Here is a 19,193-nt window from a genome sequence, read left to right as displayed (position 1 = left end):
CTTGCTGCTGGACTCATAAAGGGAACAAAGCCACCTGAGACCACCTCATGCTCAACCCATTGGTGCAGAAAATCATATCCCAACTGAGTCAGTTCCCAAGGGGGAAGGGAGAATCAGTCCCACCAAGACCGTCACCGAGAGTACCCAAAGACACAGCCCATGCTATACCCAGAAACCTGGCCTAATGTCACATGTCTGCACCATCTTCTGGAGACAGAAATACTGAAGAGGTGAAGGCAGCACCAGACCCTATAGGGAGGGAGAAATCAGTTTTGAGCTTTTTTCTCTGAACTCCATCTGCTGGTTGGGGAGACATTACCCATGACCCTTTTGTCTGGACTGGATGATAAGGAAATTGAAAATATTCCCATCCTGGATCACACAGTCCAATGGGAATCTTCTCCATACCAACTTCAAGGATGTTGAAAGTCAGTTAGTACTATATCTTTTATTTAATTGCCTGTTGAAGTGACTAAAGTTATTCTAACATAAAGAAGATGCTGTAGCAGAAGATCTTACAACTTTAAATGGAAAAGATTTTCTATCTGGTATTTACGGATCAGTCAGGACTGCTTTAAGTGTCCTGTTCCCCTCTTATTTCAGTCTTTTAAGCCTGTCTGATTTTGTTTTGAAATCTAACTCAAATAGGGTTCATTTTAGTGTTATAGAAGCATACCATGAGAATTTGGGAGACATTTGTATCTTCCAGCAGTCTACAGTTGGCCAGAGTCAAGAAAAGCCTAACTCATCTTAAACTTAGTTAAACCTCCACCTACTCTTTGGGATCTGAATATAGTTCTTCCTCAGCTCATGAAATCACTATCTGAGCCTCTAGCAACAGCAGAACTGAAATTCCTCTCTTGGAAGGTTTTGTTTTTGATAACTGTAACTTCTGCGTAAAGAACAAGCGAGTTGCAAGCACCAGTCTCATGCTCTCCGTATACCCACATTTTCCACAACAGAGTGGTTTTTAAAACTCATCCTAAATTTGTACCAAATGTGGTCTCACAACTTTACTTAATGCATCGTGTTCCCAGTGTTTTCTTCTGGAGACCACATGCCAATAAGGGTGAACAAGCACTTCATATGTTGGACTGCAGAAGAGCTTTATTGTTCTAGTTGTAACAGTCTTACAGAAAGTCCTCACAACTATTCATCTCCTTCAACCCAATCAAGCAGGGTTTTTCAGTTACAAAAAACCCCCTCTTTCCAGATGAATTTCTGATTGCATCTTTTAATGTTTTACTGCAGTAGCTCCATTATGTCAAAGCTACTGCAGCTTCCTTAGTCCATCTTCGCTCTGCTCCCATAGAAGATATGTGCAAAGCTGCCACTTGTTCTTCTTTCTACACCTTCCCTACCCCTTACTGCCTAGAAAACGCTTCACGCCAAGACAGCAGTTTTGGCCATGCTTTTCTCAAAAGCTTATTTAATTCCTGCAACACGCCAACCTCTTCATCATGCAAGTTGCTACTTTTTTTTTTTCGGTACTGATATAAGAACAAATACTTTCCTACACCCCTCATCTAGGGAGTTTCTGCTTGTATGGCTGATTATTATACTGCTTGTCCACAGAAAAAGGAAAGCTCTTTACCTGTAACGGGTGTTTTCTCTAGACAGCAGGACAAATCAGCCACACAGTCCCATCCTCCTCCCTTAAGAGTTGAAGGTCAGCTTGCTACAGAAACTGAGGAGACTTGTGCATGCTCAGAAAACTTCCACTGGTTTTCTAAGCTCAGAGAGTTTTTCCCTCTTGGTGCCATCAGATGATGTCACACACTTGTATGACTGATTTGTCCTGCTCTCTAGGGAGAACCCCTGTTACAGGTAAGCAACTTTGCTTTACCTTCCTAGAGAATGGGCAATTTTCAGACAATTTACACAGGTAAAAATGCTTTGTACCTGCAGAAATCCCTTTATAAACTGATCCTCCCTCAAAAACAGCAACACTCTTCAACTTTGCTTCTCTTTCCAGACAGGCTGGGACACATCTGAGAGTGAACTCAGTGAAGGAGAGTTAGAGAAGAGACGTAGGACACTGCTGCAGCAGCTAGGTGATGACCAGTAAGTGACTGGAGTCCACCTGTCCAAGAGTTCCTTTTGATTTCTTCAAATGACTTCTGTGTGATGCTCCCACCTCTCCGCTTAAAATCATATCAGCTGTAATCTTGGGATGGTTTTTTCAGATGCAGATGAACTATCTTCAGGCCTTCTGTTTCTTGAAGACCCAAAGCTGGATTACTTCAGCATGAAATTTACTCCAGAATCATGGTTTTTCTATCTTGGCATTTCTTAGCTAAATTCCTATAGAGGATAAAGAAAAACATCATTGCCTCTTCCATTGGTAACTCCAGGAAACCTGCTGCCACAGCAACCATTCCCATCTAAAGACTCTACTGCTCTCCAGTTAGAAAAGACAGCATTTAGCACTAAAGGAATCAGCAGCCATCTTGTCCTCTAGAGATGGGGATGGGTATTGCAGCCTATTGATCCCCCTCTGCACCATAATGTCAGAATCCAAGAGAAGCTCACTTCAGATTTACCCTCCTGGGCATCAGGAGACCCTGCATCAAATCAAAATATGTGTTGCTGTGCTGTTTGATTATTTGGGGGCTGGTGCCAGAAAGCAGGTTACAGTCAGATGTAAAAATTCTTCAGCTGCTCCTCAAACCTCTTCTTTCCTTTTGTAATAATGTTTTATTTATTTATCAGTTCATAAGCTGAAGCTTCTGAGTGTTTTTAGTAAGGAATATTTCTCTCAAACAAGCCATGGGTGGGCTGTTGTGTGAAAAGTTTGGCTGCTGAGCCTGCAACTATCTGCTGCCTTGCACTAGAATAGATTTATGAGGTATCAGTGAAACACTGGTTAGGCCCTGCAAAAAACAAGGCCAGGGAAACCCCAGGATTAGCAATGATTTCCAAGGAACATTCATTTCCCCATCATTGGATTGATTGCTTTTTCCTATGCCCTAACTCCCTTGCAGATGTTGGCTTCAAGGATCATTCTTTATTGTAAATTGCTCTGAATTGAGCTAGAAAGAATGAGAAAAAAAACTTAGCACTCCCATTTACTAGAGCTAAATAGTAAGCCAACATTTCTTATTCATAACGTGATGAGGAATGCTGAAAAGAAATTTTCTTTTGGCAGCAGGTTTGTAGTTCAGTCTTCGGTGAATAAACCTCTCCATTTCCACCTCTTGCAGCTTTGGGCACTGAGACTGTTTGTGCCTAACCTTGAAAACTATAAAACTTAAGCGACATCCAACCTCGGCAGCCAAAATCTCCCCTTTGCCTATATGTGGGATTGAGGGTCTTTCTTCCCTGGCCTGCCCATAGGGCAGGGGAATCTCGCATCACCTGTGTGAATTGTTTTAAAAAAAAAAAAAAGAAAGATCCCAAAACATGCTGTGAATTAAATGGTTTTTTGGAATGACAACAAAATGGTGCTGTTATTTCTCGTAAGATATTCTCCAGTGTTTTCTTCTAGGAATAAAGGGAAGATGGACAAGTTGGTTTAAAATTACCCAATACTAAAATCTGATTATTTTGATTTATAACCAGCCCCAGAGGATTTCAGTCCTGCAGAGATATCTAGAGCTGAGAAAAAATGTCTATTTTTTTTCTGAATTGAAGGCTATAATTTCACAGATTATTATAAATTCGATCTCACCAATGGTGCTTTAAAACCCTAGTAACAGCCCTGCCTCTGTACCCAGTCCAAGCTTTTGTCTCCGTAGTGAGAATGAGCACAAAGGGACTTTAAACATTAGGCAGGATGAATGGAATGTAACATCCATTGACCAGAGGATGCTTGGCGCATTCACTATCTTGAAATGGTGGTGGAGTTGCAGTGGCACTCTAACCTGCCCTGGAGGCAGCCTCAGCAAGTGGACTAGATGCCTCATGTACACCGAGTTCTTAGACCGGAACTGTCAGGACCATATGGGCAGCAGAGATGGATTTTCCTAAGAACAATGAATTACTAGAAAATCTATGAGACAGAAGCAGTTGATTTTTTTTAATGTTAGAAATTATGTACAGTACTGAAAGGCACCATAACAGCTTACAGTAGCCAAAGTAAATATGAATATACTTTACATGTACATCAGTTACAGGTAGAAAGATGATACATTGGAATGGATATATTGTAAACAGTCTGGAAATTTTGGGTTGGTTTTAGAAAGAGTTGTGCCTGAATAATCAGCTGTCGTCTTAAGCAGCTGCCCTGGGTCGGTACAGTGGATACCTTGGCACCTTCCGTGTTGTCAGTGTTCTGCACAGTTTATAATGCAGAAGTTCAAGTCCCACTGGCAGCAGTAGACAGCTATCTCCAAAGCCACCTGTCAGGATACACAAGAGTTTTGGTAAATACAGAGGGGAATTCTGCATTTTGGCTGGGAAGACGTACTGTGCTTTTTTTTTTTTTAATTTTACTTGTGTTCAATATAGAATTCCCCTGCCATCTTTTTCTTCAAACTACTACAAAACAGAGCAGGTCCTTCTGAAGTGGCCATCTAAAGCTGCACTGAGTTGAATTGCTGCAACCGATAAAGGGATTTGCCAAGACTCCAGGCCATTTAGAAAGGTGGAGGAAAGTTGCCTCCTGAGATACACTGCTGAAGCAATGGAAGAGCTAGAAAAGGAGCATGAGAAGATCCTGTATCCACTGATCATAACCTAGGTCCTATAAAAAGGCTTCTAGGAATTTACATTAAACAGAATCAAATACTTACAAACATGAAACTTACAAACAAAAAAATGCTTTGCAGGATGTGCTGTTCTGAGATAGGGCCTGAAAAAGTTTCAGCTGTGCAGTGCTAAGGGCCCTGTGCAAAATTGTCATTTTTGTGGTCCACGGCTTGAGGATTCTTTGGTATTAAGAGGACAGAAAGGAAAAGAAGTGTGTGTGTGTGTACATAAATGTACCCAAGAGAAAAGTAGCTGTTAACGTGACCAGTTGTGAAGAGGCTGATAACTGCGAATCTGTAAAGAAGTGCTCAAGTCAAATTCTGGTCAGGGGGTTATTTTTCAAAAAATATTCACAAATGTAAATGGAATTTTTTTGAAAATTACCCTGGGGGTTGTACACGTAAAAGTATGCGCGGAAGTTATTTTGTGTGTACTTGTAAGAGGTGTGTCCACAATTGGATTTGGGACATGGAAACCATTTACTTGTATCCTTTTGATTTTGGAAAGTATGTGTGTAAATGTATTTATATCCGCTCCCAAGCTGGCATAAAGATATGCACATAGGCCATGCAGGCAAATGCAAGTATTTGCTAATTTTCAAAACTGACTTACATGTGTAATATTTAATTCTGGCTTTTTCGAGGCATGAGGCATCATAAAGAGGTCAATATATAAAGCCATTTAGATGGATTACTCAAAAGTTTTCCATATAAATAGCAAATATTTGTATATTCAGCTTCTAATCTGGCTAGATATTAGCCGGATAAGTCATTATCCGGCTAAAATCTAGCGGAATAACAAAAGAGGCATACCCAGGGTGTTTTGTGAGGAGTTTAGTTATCTGACTGACTTAGCCAATTTTTAATTATAACCAGCTAACAGGCCGATACAGAACGGTGCACTCGGCTGAGCGCACTGTTTTGCCCCCGTTTGGCCACGTGTTTTTGACGCGCTATTATTACTCCTTATACTGTAAGGTTTAATAGCGCGTGGAAAACGTGCGGCCAACCCCTCCGAAACTAATAGCGCTCATCACATGCAAATGCATGTTGATGAGCCTTTTAGTTAGTCACTCAAAATACAGAAAGTAAAATGTGAAGCCAAGCTGCACATTTTACTCTCAGAAATTAACGCTTGCCAAAAGCAGGCGTTAATTTCAGACAGCACCGGGTAAGTGTACAGAAAAGCAGAAAAAACCTGCTTTTTTTGTAGCACCCTCCGACTTAATATCATAGCGATATTAAGGTCTGAGGCCCCAAAAATTAAAAAAAACAAAAACTTCTTTAAAAAAAAAAATTAAAAATCTTGCCTGCAGGTTGGAAGACGGAACGCTCAATTTTGCCGGCATCCGTTTTCTGAACCCATGGCTGTCAGCGGGTTCGACAACTGACACTAGTAAAATTAAGCGTTGGTTGTCAGACCCGCTGACGAGCCGCTGCTTCCCGCTAATAAGGAGGCACTAGGATGCGCTAGCAGGGATTTTTTAGTGTTCGGGAGGGGAGGGGGGAGAGGAGGATGTGGTGCCAAACATATATAGCCTGCAGTGGGTGGGGGCGAAAGGACCTGGCAGCAGCAGTACCTTACATTAGTCAGAGAACCAGGCAAGGGTGCCCCAGCAGACCCTAGCACATTTTTTATAAATTACAAGGAGATAAGGGGTACAAAACAGCTCCAACCTTAAAGTTTAAAGCAAGGCTGAAAACCTTTACTTTTTTTTTTTTTTTCCTGACTTTACTACTTTTGAAGATATCCAGTTAATTAAGAAGTTTCTTAGCATCCAGTCAGATGAATCTACCTCTACCAGCACCTCTACCAGCAGATGGAGACAGAGCAAACTGACATCACAGTACATATACCCCTACAGTGACACCAGCCTGCCAGTATTGTCTGTCTCCAGCAGATGATGGATGTGCATCTCCCTATTGGGAATTTTGTAAAAGGAGAATTAAGGATATTACATTGCCCCACTCTCCTTTGGTGATACCAAAATGTCCTCCCCCAGTTGATAATTCCTGAAGTAATTTCCGTGGCCCCTCAGATGAGTGCCTTTGTTGGTAGCTGGTTTTTCAAGCCAGCAATGAACTTAGCTGCTTAAGTGGCTGAAAGGCACTGATGCAGGAAGCGAAGCACGGTAATGACAGCATATGCTCTCTCCCTCCACAGCCGGAGATCTTCTCTGAACTCAGGTAAGATTAAAAAATAAATAAAGAAAGAAAGAAAATATATTTAAATAGACGTAAAAGGAGGCTTTTGTAGTGTAGAGCTTCCTCCTTTTTCCCAGTCTCTGTGCGCCATTCTGACGTTGTCCCGCTTCGTGGGAAGTCGAGGGACATGGGCAGCCTGGCAGGTTGAGCAGCTTCTATAGGCTAGACCCCCGCTCTGAGGCTTTTTCGCTGCATGCCGCATGGTAGGCTGCAACGGCGTTTTGCGTACTTTTCTTAGGCTGCCCCCTACAGGATTGTCGGTTCAGCATGTGCATCTAGCTGTGCGACCAGTTTTTGGATGCTTAATAAGTTAAGGAACACCTTAAATGGCCACAGGCTTACCTGTGCCCCAAGTTACATTGTGCGCTTAAATTGGTTTTTTTTTTTTACAGAGTTTAGTTTTGGGATGCCTATGGTGTGAGATGGCAAGTGTTGGACGCCTAGTGCTTTTGGACATACAAAAAAAAAAACCCCAAAACAGCTAGACACAAACGCCTCTGGCTGCGGCTTAAGGTGCACCATCGGCCATAATGGTGCCTATGGCCTAAGAAACCTAAGCACCTTTCTCTTTGCAGCTGCCTGGTCATATTTGGGCATCTCAGCCAGGAGTGCCCACTAAATTATGCCAGTGCTGTTTGTGGCGGCTCAGGGAGAATTGTCCGCCTTCTGATTTCACTAAGACTGTTCTTCCCAGCCAAATATAGGCCTGGGTACAGATGCTTCAGGTGGAGCACCTGATTTTGGAACTCCCTAACTGGTTCTGTAGCTCAGTCTATACACCTCAAGTACCTCCTGGATTGGATGCTTCTAACCTTTTGTGGGTAGAGTTTTTCCAGGGATTGCAATCCTTTCTCCAGGCACAATCTTCAGCCCTCTCTAATGGTCCCCAGAGCAGAGTCACAGGTAGGAACCTTCCGGGACCTACTATTAAGCACCGAGTACTGAGAGTGCAACAGCAGGACTTATCGATGAAGGTCCAGATGGCACAGATGAAGACGCTGATATTGGACTCCCTGAGGGATGGTGAAATTCCTCCAGGATTAGAACCGTATAGAACTATGCTAATGTTCTTTAATAAAGATGAGCTGCCAGCTCCGATTTCCCCAAAACCTTGAAAATGCTCTGAGTTCCTGGAGCAGACGCTGTGGACTGGGACAAAGGAAAAAATCCCATTTGGTTGCTTTGTATAAGGCCTCTTGTTTTTTTCCCCATGATGGAAGTCATTCAAGAATTAATTGATCTTGAGAGGGGCACCCCAGAGGTTAATTTCAAAGAGTGTTTGGTTTTGAAAGGCCTGTACCCTTTGGATCCAGTAGCAAGAGAGAGATTACATTTTCCAAAGAAGATGCACTTGTGTGTGCAGTCTCCAAGCGGACCACTATTCCTGTGGAAGGAGGAGTGGCCAATGAGGATGCTCATGATAGATGGATTCAGACTATCCTTAAGCAAGCATGTTGATGCAGTGGCAATGACCTTGCGAATCGCTTCTTGTGTTCTCTGGTGGCTCGATCTTGTTTACTTCTTTCCCAGGAGATCAATGACTCCGGGGTGAACTCTGCTTTTTTGGCAGATGCAGAATGTGATTTGGTCTGCTCTTCAGCCAGAGGAATGGCTCCATTGGAGCAACCAGGCATCAGTTATGGCTGAAAAAATTGGTCAGCTGATATGACCTCCAAGGCTAATCTTACCAAATTGCCCCTTAAAGGCTCGCTTTTATTTGGAAGCAAGTTGGAAAAATTGGCCAAGCATCCTCTTCAGCACTCCCTGCTGTCTTGGTGAAACCCACAGTCTCAGGGACTATTTGAATTGGCTCTTCCTGCCGATGGGAATTCTCTTCCCATCTGCAGTGGTGGCTGCAGCGGATCATCTAAGGAAGGAGTTTGCCTAGCACCACCGGACTGGCTAGTACTGACAACAGATACGAGCCTCCTTGGTTGGGGAGCTCACTGACAGGAACTGACAGTGCAAGGGTGCTGGAATACGGAAGAGGTCTCTGAAACATCAATCATCTGGAAGCCATGGCGATCCAGTTGACGTATTTGCAGTTCAGTGAAAGGGCTGCAGGGTCCGATTGATCCACATAATGTCGGACAATTGCGAACCACTGTGGCGTACATCAATTGGCAGGGAGGAACCAAGAGCCAGCAAGTATCACAGGAAATAGATCAGCCAATGGAATGGACAGAAGTGCATCTCCAGATGATCTTGGCCTCACACATATCAGGAAAAGACAATGTAAGAGCAGATTTTCTCAGCAGGGAGAGTCTGGTCCCAGGAGAATGGACCTGGTCAGCAAGGCGATTTCAACTGATTTCGGGATTGCTGAGGTCTTTCCATTCCTAGACCTCCTGGGTGACTCTCTCGCAATGCGAAAGTTCCACGAGTTCTTCAGTTGCAGGAGGTGATCTGAAGACATTGGGATCAATGCCCTAGTGCAGGAGTGGCCAGAAGACAAGTTGCTGTATGCCTTTCCTCCATGGCCCATATTGGACAGATTAATCCGAAGCATCAAGCACCACTGAGGGATGGTGCTCTTGGTTGCTCCGGATTGGCCCAGGAGGCCATGGTGTGCGGATTTGCAAGCGGCTCCTGAGGGACTCTTCCCTTCGACTTCTGGCACTCAGGAACCTGCTAAATCAGGGTCCAGTTCTTCAGGAAGATCCAATTTGGTTTTGTCTTACGGTATGGTCCTTGAGAGGGCTCAATTACTGAAAACGTGGCAGTGGGCAGTGATTTCCACTTTGCTTAGGGCTAGAAAGTTCTCCACTTCCTTGGCCTATGTGCAAGTGGCGAGTGTTTGAGGCCTGGTGTGAGGATCGAGGTTCTCTTCCTCATTCAGCCAAGATCTCGCTCATTTTGGAATTTTTGCAGGATGGCTTGAATAAAGGTTTGGCCCTTAATTCCTTAAAGGTACAAGTAGCGGCTCTCGCCTGTTACAGGGGCCAGGTGAATGGTGGTTCCTTGTCGGCTCATCCTGATGTGGCCTGTTTCCTGAAAGAAGTGAAAAATCTTCGTCCTCTTTTGCAGTTTCCAGTACCCTTATGGAGTCAAAATTTGGTGTTGGATTTCTTAGTGGGTCCTACATTTAGACTGATGTGTAGCTTGTCCTTGCGGTTACAGACCTTGAAAATGGTGTTTCTTGTGGCAGTTTGTTCTGTGCAGAGAGTTTCCGAGCTACAGGCTTTGTCTTGCCAGGAACCTTTCCTCCGGGTGACTCCAGAGAAGATACAGCATCAAAGGTGGTCACTGAATTTCACTTGAATCAGTCCATCACCCTGCTGTCTCTAGACAGAGAGAGCGATATAGAGGAGTATCATCTCTTGCAACGTTTGGATGTCAAGAGACATATCATCCGGTATCTGGAGGTTACTGAGACTTTACAGAAAACAGATCGCCTGTTTGTTCTTCATGGTGGTACTAAACAAGGAGAACTGGCCTCACGGTCTACAATAGCCTGCTGGAATAAAGGTGGTAGTCATGGCTGCATATGTGGATGCTGGGAAGCCATTACCTAGTCAGGTTAGGACTCATTCCACTAGGGCTCAGGCAGTTGTCTCCCGTCAACATTTGCTGAGCTGTGGAGAGGTTTTCCTTACACATCTTTTCCAGGTATTATCTTCTGGATGTTCAGGCCCAGGAGGATGCAGCCTTTGTGTGCGGTTTTGACTGCACACAAAGGCTCCCACCCTATTCGGGAGTAGCTTGGTTACATCCCACTTGTTCTGGATTCATCTGACTGGATGCTAAAAAATGAGAAATTACTACTTACCTGATAATTTCCTTTTCTTTAGGACAGTCAGATAAATCCAGCTTCCCTCCCTTGGCTGCTGAATTATATTATGATCCTCTTGTGTGACTGTGTATTAACAGAGATTACTGGTAAGTTAGTCCAGTCCTTAGACTAATGTTATTACATTCTTATCTGAGCTCAGTGTTGCCTGTTGGCTGAGCACTGAAATGCTTATCTGTTTTTTAATCAAGTTTTTTGCTAATCTGTCCACAGCTGCTTTTGAAGAGAATACTGGCAGGCTGATTTCACTGCAGGGGTGTGTATATATTGTGACCTCAGTTTGCTCCGTCTCCATCTGCTGGTAGAGGTGTATACCCTACTTGTTCTGGATTCATCTGACTGTCCTAAAGAAAAGGAAATTATCAGGTAAGTAGTAATTTCTCATTATCCAGCCACACATGGCTGGATAACTAAAAACCCTATCTGGTTATATTCAAAGATATAACTAGTTAGGTTTTTAGTTATCCGGCTATATGTAATCGGATAACTTTAGGCTTGTATAATCAGTGGGACGTTTATCCCACTGAATATATAGGACAAGTTATGCAACTGACTTTAGCTGGATAACTTGTCCACTAACCCCCTTACTGACCTGAAATAGCATAGCTGGAAACACTCGATTTCACTCAGAGACTTCAAGGAATTTGTATCAGTTGCCAGGGAAACACTAGAAAGCTATAGGCCTCGCTGCTACCTTCTCTAGCCCCCTCCGCTTCAGGATGCTTTCGTGAAACAGAGGCTAGAGAAGAGAGCAGAGCAATTGTTCTCTGCTTTGCAGTGCCTGTACCAATGTCACCTCCTGTCCTTGTTCAGGAATCCTGCAGGGAGCATGCTGTGAGGATGAAGCACACACTGTGGTGTGCAAGTAAGTAGGAACGGGAGAAAACCTGCAACATAAACAACTCAGCCTGCAGCTGTGATTCCTGGACTTGAGACACACCTGAGGGTAGAGTAATGGTGCACAAGCTGGGGAGCTGTGATTTATAGGGAGTGAGGGAGGACAAAGAGAGTACTGGATTCAGGGAGGGAGGGAGGAAGGGGAAGAATGCTGGGTTTATCTCTGGAGAGGGGGGTGTGGAAGAGGGAAAGTTGATATACATTATTCCTCCCCCCCCCCCCCCCCCTCAAATCAATGCCAATCTCAGGATGGCCACAACTTAAAAGTTCTCAGGTATGATAAAGGGGCAATTTTCAGATCATCTGCACTTGTAAAGTATGCAGATCCTTTTAGCACAGACACCTTCTCTTTGAAAATTAGCATAAAATGTGCACACTAAAAATAGCCATGTGCTTTTATACTTTTTTTTTTTTTATGGCAGGGGCGGGGCAACCAAAACAGGGAAAGCAGCATACATACATGTGAACATGGCATGTGCATGCAAAGTTTTCCTTCCCTTGCTGAAATACACCCTGGGCAAAGCTTCTCCAAGCCTGGCAAAAGAGTGCTTGTGCTATGGAAGACTGGCCTAAGGAGGGTAATTTTTAGCCAAGCTAAATGACTCTGAAAATTGCCCTCATAAAATGTGGTGTTGGCTAGTTTCTCCACAAGCCCTAAAGTTACCTCTCTCCTGCCAGTTCACACCCACCCTGCACTGCAGCAAGCTGCCTGAAACTCCTTTTATAAGCTGTTACTATACTTTCTAAAATGCTGATGGGAAGACTGGACCTTTCAAATAGCACTTCAGTGCTAGAGGTAGCTGGGGGAAAAGGTCATAGTAGGCAGTGAATATGTTAGAACATAAGAACGTGCCATACTGGGTCAGACCAAGGGTCCATCAAGCCCAGCATCCTGTTTCCAACAGTGGCCAATCCAGGCCACAAGAACCTGGCAAGTACCCAAAAACTAAATCTATTCCATGTTACCATTGCTAATAGCAGTGGCTATTTTCTAAGTCAACTTAATTAATAGCAGGTAATGGACTTCTCCTCCAAGAACTTATCCAATCCTTTTTTAAACACAGCTATACTAACTGCACTAACCACATCCTCTGGCAACAAATTCCAGAGTTTAATTGTGCGTTGAGTAAAAAAGAACTTTCTCTGATTAGTTTTAAATGTGCCCCATGCTAACTTCATGGAGTGCCCCCTAGTCTTTCTATTATCCGAAAGAGTAAATAACCGATTCACATCTACCCGTTCTAGACCTCTCATGATTTTAAACACCTCTATCATATCCCCCCCTCAGCCGTCTCTTCTCCAAGCTGAAAAGTCCTAACCTCTTTAGTCTTTCCTCATAGGGGAGCTGTTCCATTCCCCTTATCATTTTGGTAGCCCTTCTCTGTACCTTCTCCATCGCAATTATATCTTTTTTGACATGCGGCGACCTCATACATAAATTCAGTATAGTAGAATTTATGTATGAGGAACACAGTCTTAAGAATCTATCCCAGTATCTTTTGCTTATTGTTCCATCTTGTTAAGTTCTGTTATCTTTTATACAGGAGTAATGTTTCTATAGTTGATATTGCAGATAACTGAGGCAGTTTGTGTTTGGACATTGCACTATTCTTAACACTCTAGCTCCTCCTGAATCCTGAGGCTGTTAAAAATAAGAATAAAATTAGTTGTGCATTTCTTTACAGTAGAATAATGGAGATAAAAATGGAGATATTGCTTACCTGATAATTTTGTTTTCCTTAGTATAGACAGATGGACTCAGGACCAATGGGTTGTGCTCCCCTGCCAGCAGATGGAGACGGGCTTCCAGGTGATTGATGTTCCAGAGGGTCTCTTCCTCCGTCCAATGTCCCTGGGCTGTGAGTTCCTGACAGTGAGCTCCCCAGCCCTGGAGACTCCCATCCGTTGTAAGAACCAGCCAGTTCGGGGAGGACAGGGACACCCCCGGGCTCAGATGAGCCTCCTGCAACCACCGCTTGAGGTGAGAGCAAACTCCCATCGGTAAGTGGAGCCGAATCAAATAGTCTTGAGACTGCAGGTTCCAACGTGACAGCAGCGAGTGTTGAAGTGGGTCCATGTGTGCTCTTGCCCACGGCACTACTTCCAAGGTTGCCGCACCGTTGGGCATATGTGTACAACAACTGACGCACCTGGGACATTAACTCCGTATCCATGTGGTCAGGAGGAGACCTTGCCCTGCCTGGTGTCCGAACCGGACTCCCAGATACTCCAACGACTGGGAAGAGCCTGAGACTCTGCTCTTGTCCAAGTTTACCTACCCAACCAAGTTACCAAGTTCCTGAAGCAAGGAGATCACCTTGTTGGTCACCCGGAGACTTTCTTCTCCACGGACTTATCCCAGATCAACCAGTCATCCCAAGTAACAGTGTACCAGTATTCCTTCTCTTCTCAACGTTGCCTGCCTCGCCACGACCACCATAATCTTGGGAAAAATGTTCTTGGGGCAGTGCTAGGGCCAAAGGGCAGTGTCTGGAACTGATAATGGCAACCCAGTACGGCAAAGCATAGGAACGTTGGTGTTCTTGATGGATTGAAGTATGTAGGGGTAGGAGGCCCTCTGATAGGTCCAGGGAGGTTAGGGGACTCTCCCAGTTGTACAGGTCATTATCACACGGAGCGAAATGTTTCCATGTAGAAATGACTCACTTGTAGGTGACAGTTGACACTCTTGAGGTCCAGGATGGGGTGAACAAACCTTCCTTCTTGAGTCAATGAAATAGATGGAATAACGCCCCGTATTTTCCTGGGGCATAGGTACTGGGATTACAGCCTTCATCTGGAGGATCCTTAAAAAGAGTGATCTCCACTGGCCCTGCTTTTTGTGCTGGGAGTAGCAAGGAGACATCATGAATACATTCCCGAGGAGTGGCTGTGAAATTCCAACGTCTACCTACTCATATGACTTCCAATACCCACTTGTCTGAAGTGATCTCGATCCATCTCTGGTAAAAAGAGAGACAGTCGACCCCCTATCTCCTCATTCTGAAGATGGGTCTGTAAAGTTCATTGGGAGGTTCGGGATGATCCTAAACCCGAACCTGACCCTCTCTTGGGCTTTCAATTAGTGAAAAGGACTGAGTTTTTCCAAGGGCCAAGACCTCTGAATTGTTGAGTTTTCTGTAGGGGCGGAAATGTTGAGAGCCTCTGGACCGGCCCCTCATAAGTGAGAGGCACTACAACTGCTTTCTCTTATCTTCCAGTACGGCCGGGGGACTGGAGATTCACCCCATTACTGGCCAGTTTTTTCCAATTTGTTCCAAATAGGAGTGATCCTTTAAAGGGCATCTTTGTAAGGTTGGCCTTGGAGGTTGCATCGGCAAATCAATTCTGCAGCTATAGCTTGTCTTCTGGCCACTATCACTGAGGTCACACCTCTGGCTGAAGTACGGACTAAATTCAAGCCCATGTCTGCTGAAAAGGAGGGCGGCGGGTTCCATAGTCATTCTGGGGTTCACCTCCTGAGAGAGAAGTAGGCACTAACACGCTACCAGGTCACAAACAAGAAGCAATCTATAAGGTCATTGCTACTACTGCGTCAAAGGCTTGTTTAAGGATAGACTCCAACCGTCTATTGTGTGCATCCTTTAAGGCCGTTCCTTCCCTCCTTTGGAATAGTTGTTTGCTTAGAGACAGCTGCAGACCAGTGCAATGCACTTTAGGGAATGCAAATGTTCTCTCACTGCTGGAACCAACAGGTATAGAGCTTCTAAAGTCCGGCTCCCTTTAAAACTTGCTTCTGGGGCATCCGTTCCAGGTCAATCAACTCCTGGATGGCTTCCAGAACTGGGAATTAGCAAGAGGCTTTTGCGCCAGGAAATCAAAGGGGATTCTTCTTTGGTTCCAATCATAGATTCCACTCCAGGAACTCCTAGCATTTTCAGGGTCTGGGAAACCAAAGCCAGCAATTCACCTCTATGAAAGAACCATAACAGTGGTTCAATACAATTCTAATTCAGGGGGAATTTCCCCTTCTTCCAAGGGAATCTTGATCTTCATCTGTACCATCAGAGTCCCCACTAGCGATAACCGTGGTCAGGCAGGGCTTGCCTTGGAGGTCTTTCAACAGGAATGGGAGGGGGGGGGGGGCTGGCTGGGGTTTCACATCCAAACAGGGGCAAGCAAGGAAGCAGACTGCACCTGTACAAAGGCCTGCAGTCCCTGGAAAAATTCCACCCAAGGCCACTGGGTCCATGCCTAGCCTGGGGGGAATTATGGGGTGGACCCAGTCAAGTTTCCCTCTCCCATGGAAGACCCAGGCGAGGGGTTACTCAAATCTGGAGTACTTCTAGTTAAGGCTGTCAAGTCTATCATCTCGTTGGGAGGAGCCGGGCTCAGCAAATTCCGGGGAGGCCAATCCCTTGGGCTTTCCTCACAGTGCTGACACAAGTTGGAATCCAGGTCAGGCTGAGAAGCCCTAATATGACAAGCAGTACAGTGAGCAAGGTGCTTATGTTTCTTGGCTGCTGGCGCCATTGGCAGCGGTAACTGTGCGTTCGAATCAGCTCAACGCTTAAAAATTTATGCGCACAAAGTTTGAGCACCTAGGTGGGGGTGCGAGGCGTACGCATAGCCCGTGTGCCCGGCTTCTCCTGTATCCTGTACTTAATTTATTGTGCGATTAAGCATGCGCACAACATTATGCGTGCAGCGCGTGCACAGAGCCAGCTCACTGTGCATAGCCGACGTCTATGGGGGCAATTTGAGATGCACAAAGACGCATGCAAGACGGCGCCCCCACGGGCCTAACCAAGGGGTGTGCCAACCAAGTTTAAAGTAGGGCCTAGACCACACCGGGGGGGGCCGCTCATAAGCCCACTATCCCTATGCCCCAATGGGATCGGAATGACGTCAATACGGCATGCTGAGCAAGGAGACCGGAGGAAGTCTTACCAAAACCCCTCTTCTCTGAAGGTAAAATCTTCTTCCTTTTACCTGGGCTCAGTGCGTTACCGGCTGAGTACAAAGATGGTCTTCAGATGGCGGGAGGGGGAGAGGGCTTTGGCCGTCACCACCGCACTCAACGTCCTGCACCCGCTGCCTTTTAGCTGCTTGAGCAGCAAAGTGCATTCCGGGAACCGGCTACCAGCCCAAGGCTCGCCTCCGAGGGATCTCGGAAATCACCTCAGGAATTCTCAACTGGGGGAGGGACCTTTAGGTATCACCGCAGGAGAGCGGGGTTCAATCTTTTCTCCAATTTAAAAGTATAATTTCTTCTTCTAAAAGCTACAGCGATCCCCCTAGTAAAAGCATGTCTACATCTGCTGGAGAAGGAGAAATACTGAAGGGCTGAGGTCACTGCAGGGATGTATCTAAGGTGACGTCAGCTTTGAAATCTGACTCCGCCTCCATCTGCTGGCAGGGGAGCACAACCCATTGGTCCTGAGTCCATCTGGCTACATGCAAGGAAAAAATTTAGTATTGTCTGTTTTTGGAAAGATGAAAGGAACATCACTTTAGATAGTAGGGCCACTTCCCTCCCTGGCTTGAGCACTGACACAGCTTCAATCATGACTTTACTGGTAGAACCAGCTGGAGAAGGAGACTGGCTGTAAGAGAGAGAGCCTTTCTTTAAATATAAATATCAATACGTGGGAGATGGGGCAGGAGTTTGGACATAATCAACTCAAGAAATAGCAAGTGTGGGTGTTGGGGACTTCCAGCAGATAAAAAACAAAACAGTGAACAAGGTAGTTGGGTTGGGGAGAGAAGAGGAAGAATCGGGGGGGTAAAAGTCAGATTAGTATCAGATACTGGTTATAACCAGCAACTTTCAGCACTGCCTGCATAGTTATGAAGCCTGTGGATACTCGAACTTACACCTTTGCACCAGTTTTTAAAGGGAAAATACGAGAAAAACCTTTGCCTATGGAAGAAATACCCATACAGACGTAGGCCAGCTTTTTATGTGGGAACTTTTTCCATGGAAAACAGGTGTAGTCTTGAAAATGCAAAATTATATCTTCTTCCAAACTAAATCCACCCCTGAGCCCATGTACTTTTACCCAGGGAATAGGCAATTGTTAGAAGGCCAAGTTACCTAGGTAAATGGCTTCTGAATTTTATTTTTTTTTTTTATAGGCAAAGTTATGCCTCTGATAAGACATGCAGTAGGTCAGTGGCAGCAGACTGGGTGATCCTAGACTCCCTCAACGAAACATCATACACCTCCAAGGCACTATCATCACTCCACCCTTGCAAACCACCTGTTACTCACAGCATGGACGGGGAGGAATGCTTGCAAAAAAAACATTGATAAGAGGGTAGAAAATAGATATCAGGAAATATGTACAAATTTGAATTATAAACATTTTAAAAAACAAATATATTAAATAGTAAAAGAAAAATAGTTCAACAACACTGTAGTTTTAAGGCACTTTCCAAGAAAAGTGGTCCCCGACTCCTTTCCCTTTACAAAAACAAAATGTAGGAAAAGGGAGGCAAAGCCTCTTGCATAGTCTATAATACTGCGGAGGGTGGGGGTGACTGGGTCCCCAAGTCAGAGCTGCTTCCAAGCATTCCTGATTATGGCGTCTGCTCGTCTGAATGGCTGGTTCCGCAGGTCTGCAGGAGAAGGAAGCACAGTCAGCCACATCTGTTCAGGATCTGAGAGCAAAAAAAAGCCACAAAGCAGAAGCAGCTGCAGCTTATACTTCCCTGATCCAACCTCCCCCTCCCCCTTATCCTCCAAGGAGTGCACAATTCCTGACTTGTTTCACAAGACTAGCTCCCCCGTCCCCTTTTTAAGCTGTGTACTCATTTTGCTGGGAATTCTGGGTAACAGTTTTTATTTATGCAAGCAAGCATCTTCCTTTTACTTCTGTTGTTGCCAGTATCATGGCCTTCGCCAGCTCTTGCCTCTCCAAATCATTTCCTTGATGGTTGAGGAAACTGATGCATATAATTAATAAAGTGTCCTTCCTGTAGGCATAGCTAGATCCTGTGCAGAAGGAGATGAGGGCAGCAGCATATACAGGGGCCACTAGAGGCATTTCCCTTTTCAAGTCCTCTGGTTTCTTTGAAGCAGAAGCAGCAAAGCTTGCAGAAGCTGTTTCTGGGGAGGTTCCTACCCTCTGCTGAAAGGGGGGAGGGGGGGAACTAGAGGTGAAGCTTCTTGGGTGCTACAAAGGGAATAAAACATGGCAAAGTCAGAGAAATGCCCCAAGAGTATCATTCTGAGCCTTCCCCCACTTCCCGCAGCAGGCTGTGCAGCCACCATGAGTGGGCCAGAGTCTGGATCCAAGGGATTGATTGTTGCACAGTCTGGGGCACAGGTGGTGCTGGCTCCAGATTAGTATTCTGAATCCCAGCACTGTCGCACGTTTATTATATAACAAAGGGCATTGTCAGCTAGGACTGTATATTACCAAGAGCCCCTTTCTCTTGCCCATTCTGTGCATGCAAACCAGCAACATTCCCATGACAAGACGGTTTAGTAAACATTCTGTCGTTAGTTGGAATCCTGTGTCCTTCCCACTGAATTCCAGAGGGCTCTATAAATGAGTGAGCAAGGTGCATGCAGTGTGCATGGAAAGCCCCTATTCCTGGCAGCACTGGGTAGTACGGTGCATGCAGTGCTCATGCAGTGCTAGTGG

General features: G+C 45.0%; 1 protein-coding gene and 1 pseudogene across 6 annotated transcripts in view; one reads left to right on the top strand and one right to left on the bottom strand.

Annotated features, from left to right (window-relative positions):
- Positions 1-3,467, top strand: part of LOC115087389 (pre-mRNA-processing factor 40 homolog B-like) — a 205,569-nt gene extending 202,102 nt beyond the window's left edge. For 4 of the 6 annotated variants that reach the window (XM_029594517.1, XM_029594515.1, XM_029594513.1 and 1 more), the window contains exon 26: positions 1,976-3,466. In XM_029594517.1, the coding sequence (XP_029450377.1) occupies positions 1,976-2,068 (93 nt within the window). In that variant the 3' untranslated portion in view covers positions 2,069-3,466. Of the gene's footprint in view, positions 1-1,975 lie in introns of all 6 variants that reach the window. The other 2 variants (XR_003855511.1, XM_029594516.1) reach the window with 2 other exon arrangements.
- A 10,690-nt stretch (positions 3,468-14,157) lies between these two features.
- LOC115087387 overlaps positions 14,158-19,193 on the bottom strand; it is a 194,439-nt pseudogene continuing 189,403 nt past the window's right edge.

The sequence above is a fragment of the Rhinatrema bivittatum genome, chromosome 3 (genome assembly GCF_901001135.1).
Source record: "Rhinatrema bivittatum chromosome 3, aRhiBiv1.1, whole genome shotgun sequence".
NCBI lineage: Eukaryota > Metazoa > Chordata > Amphibia > Gymnophiona > Rhinatrematidae > Rhinatrema > Rhinatrema bivittatum.
Note: the sequence above shows the minus strand (reverse complement) of the source record. Positions and strands in the feature narration are given on the sequence as shown.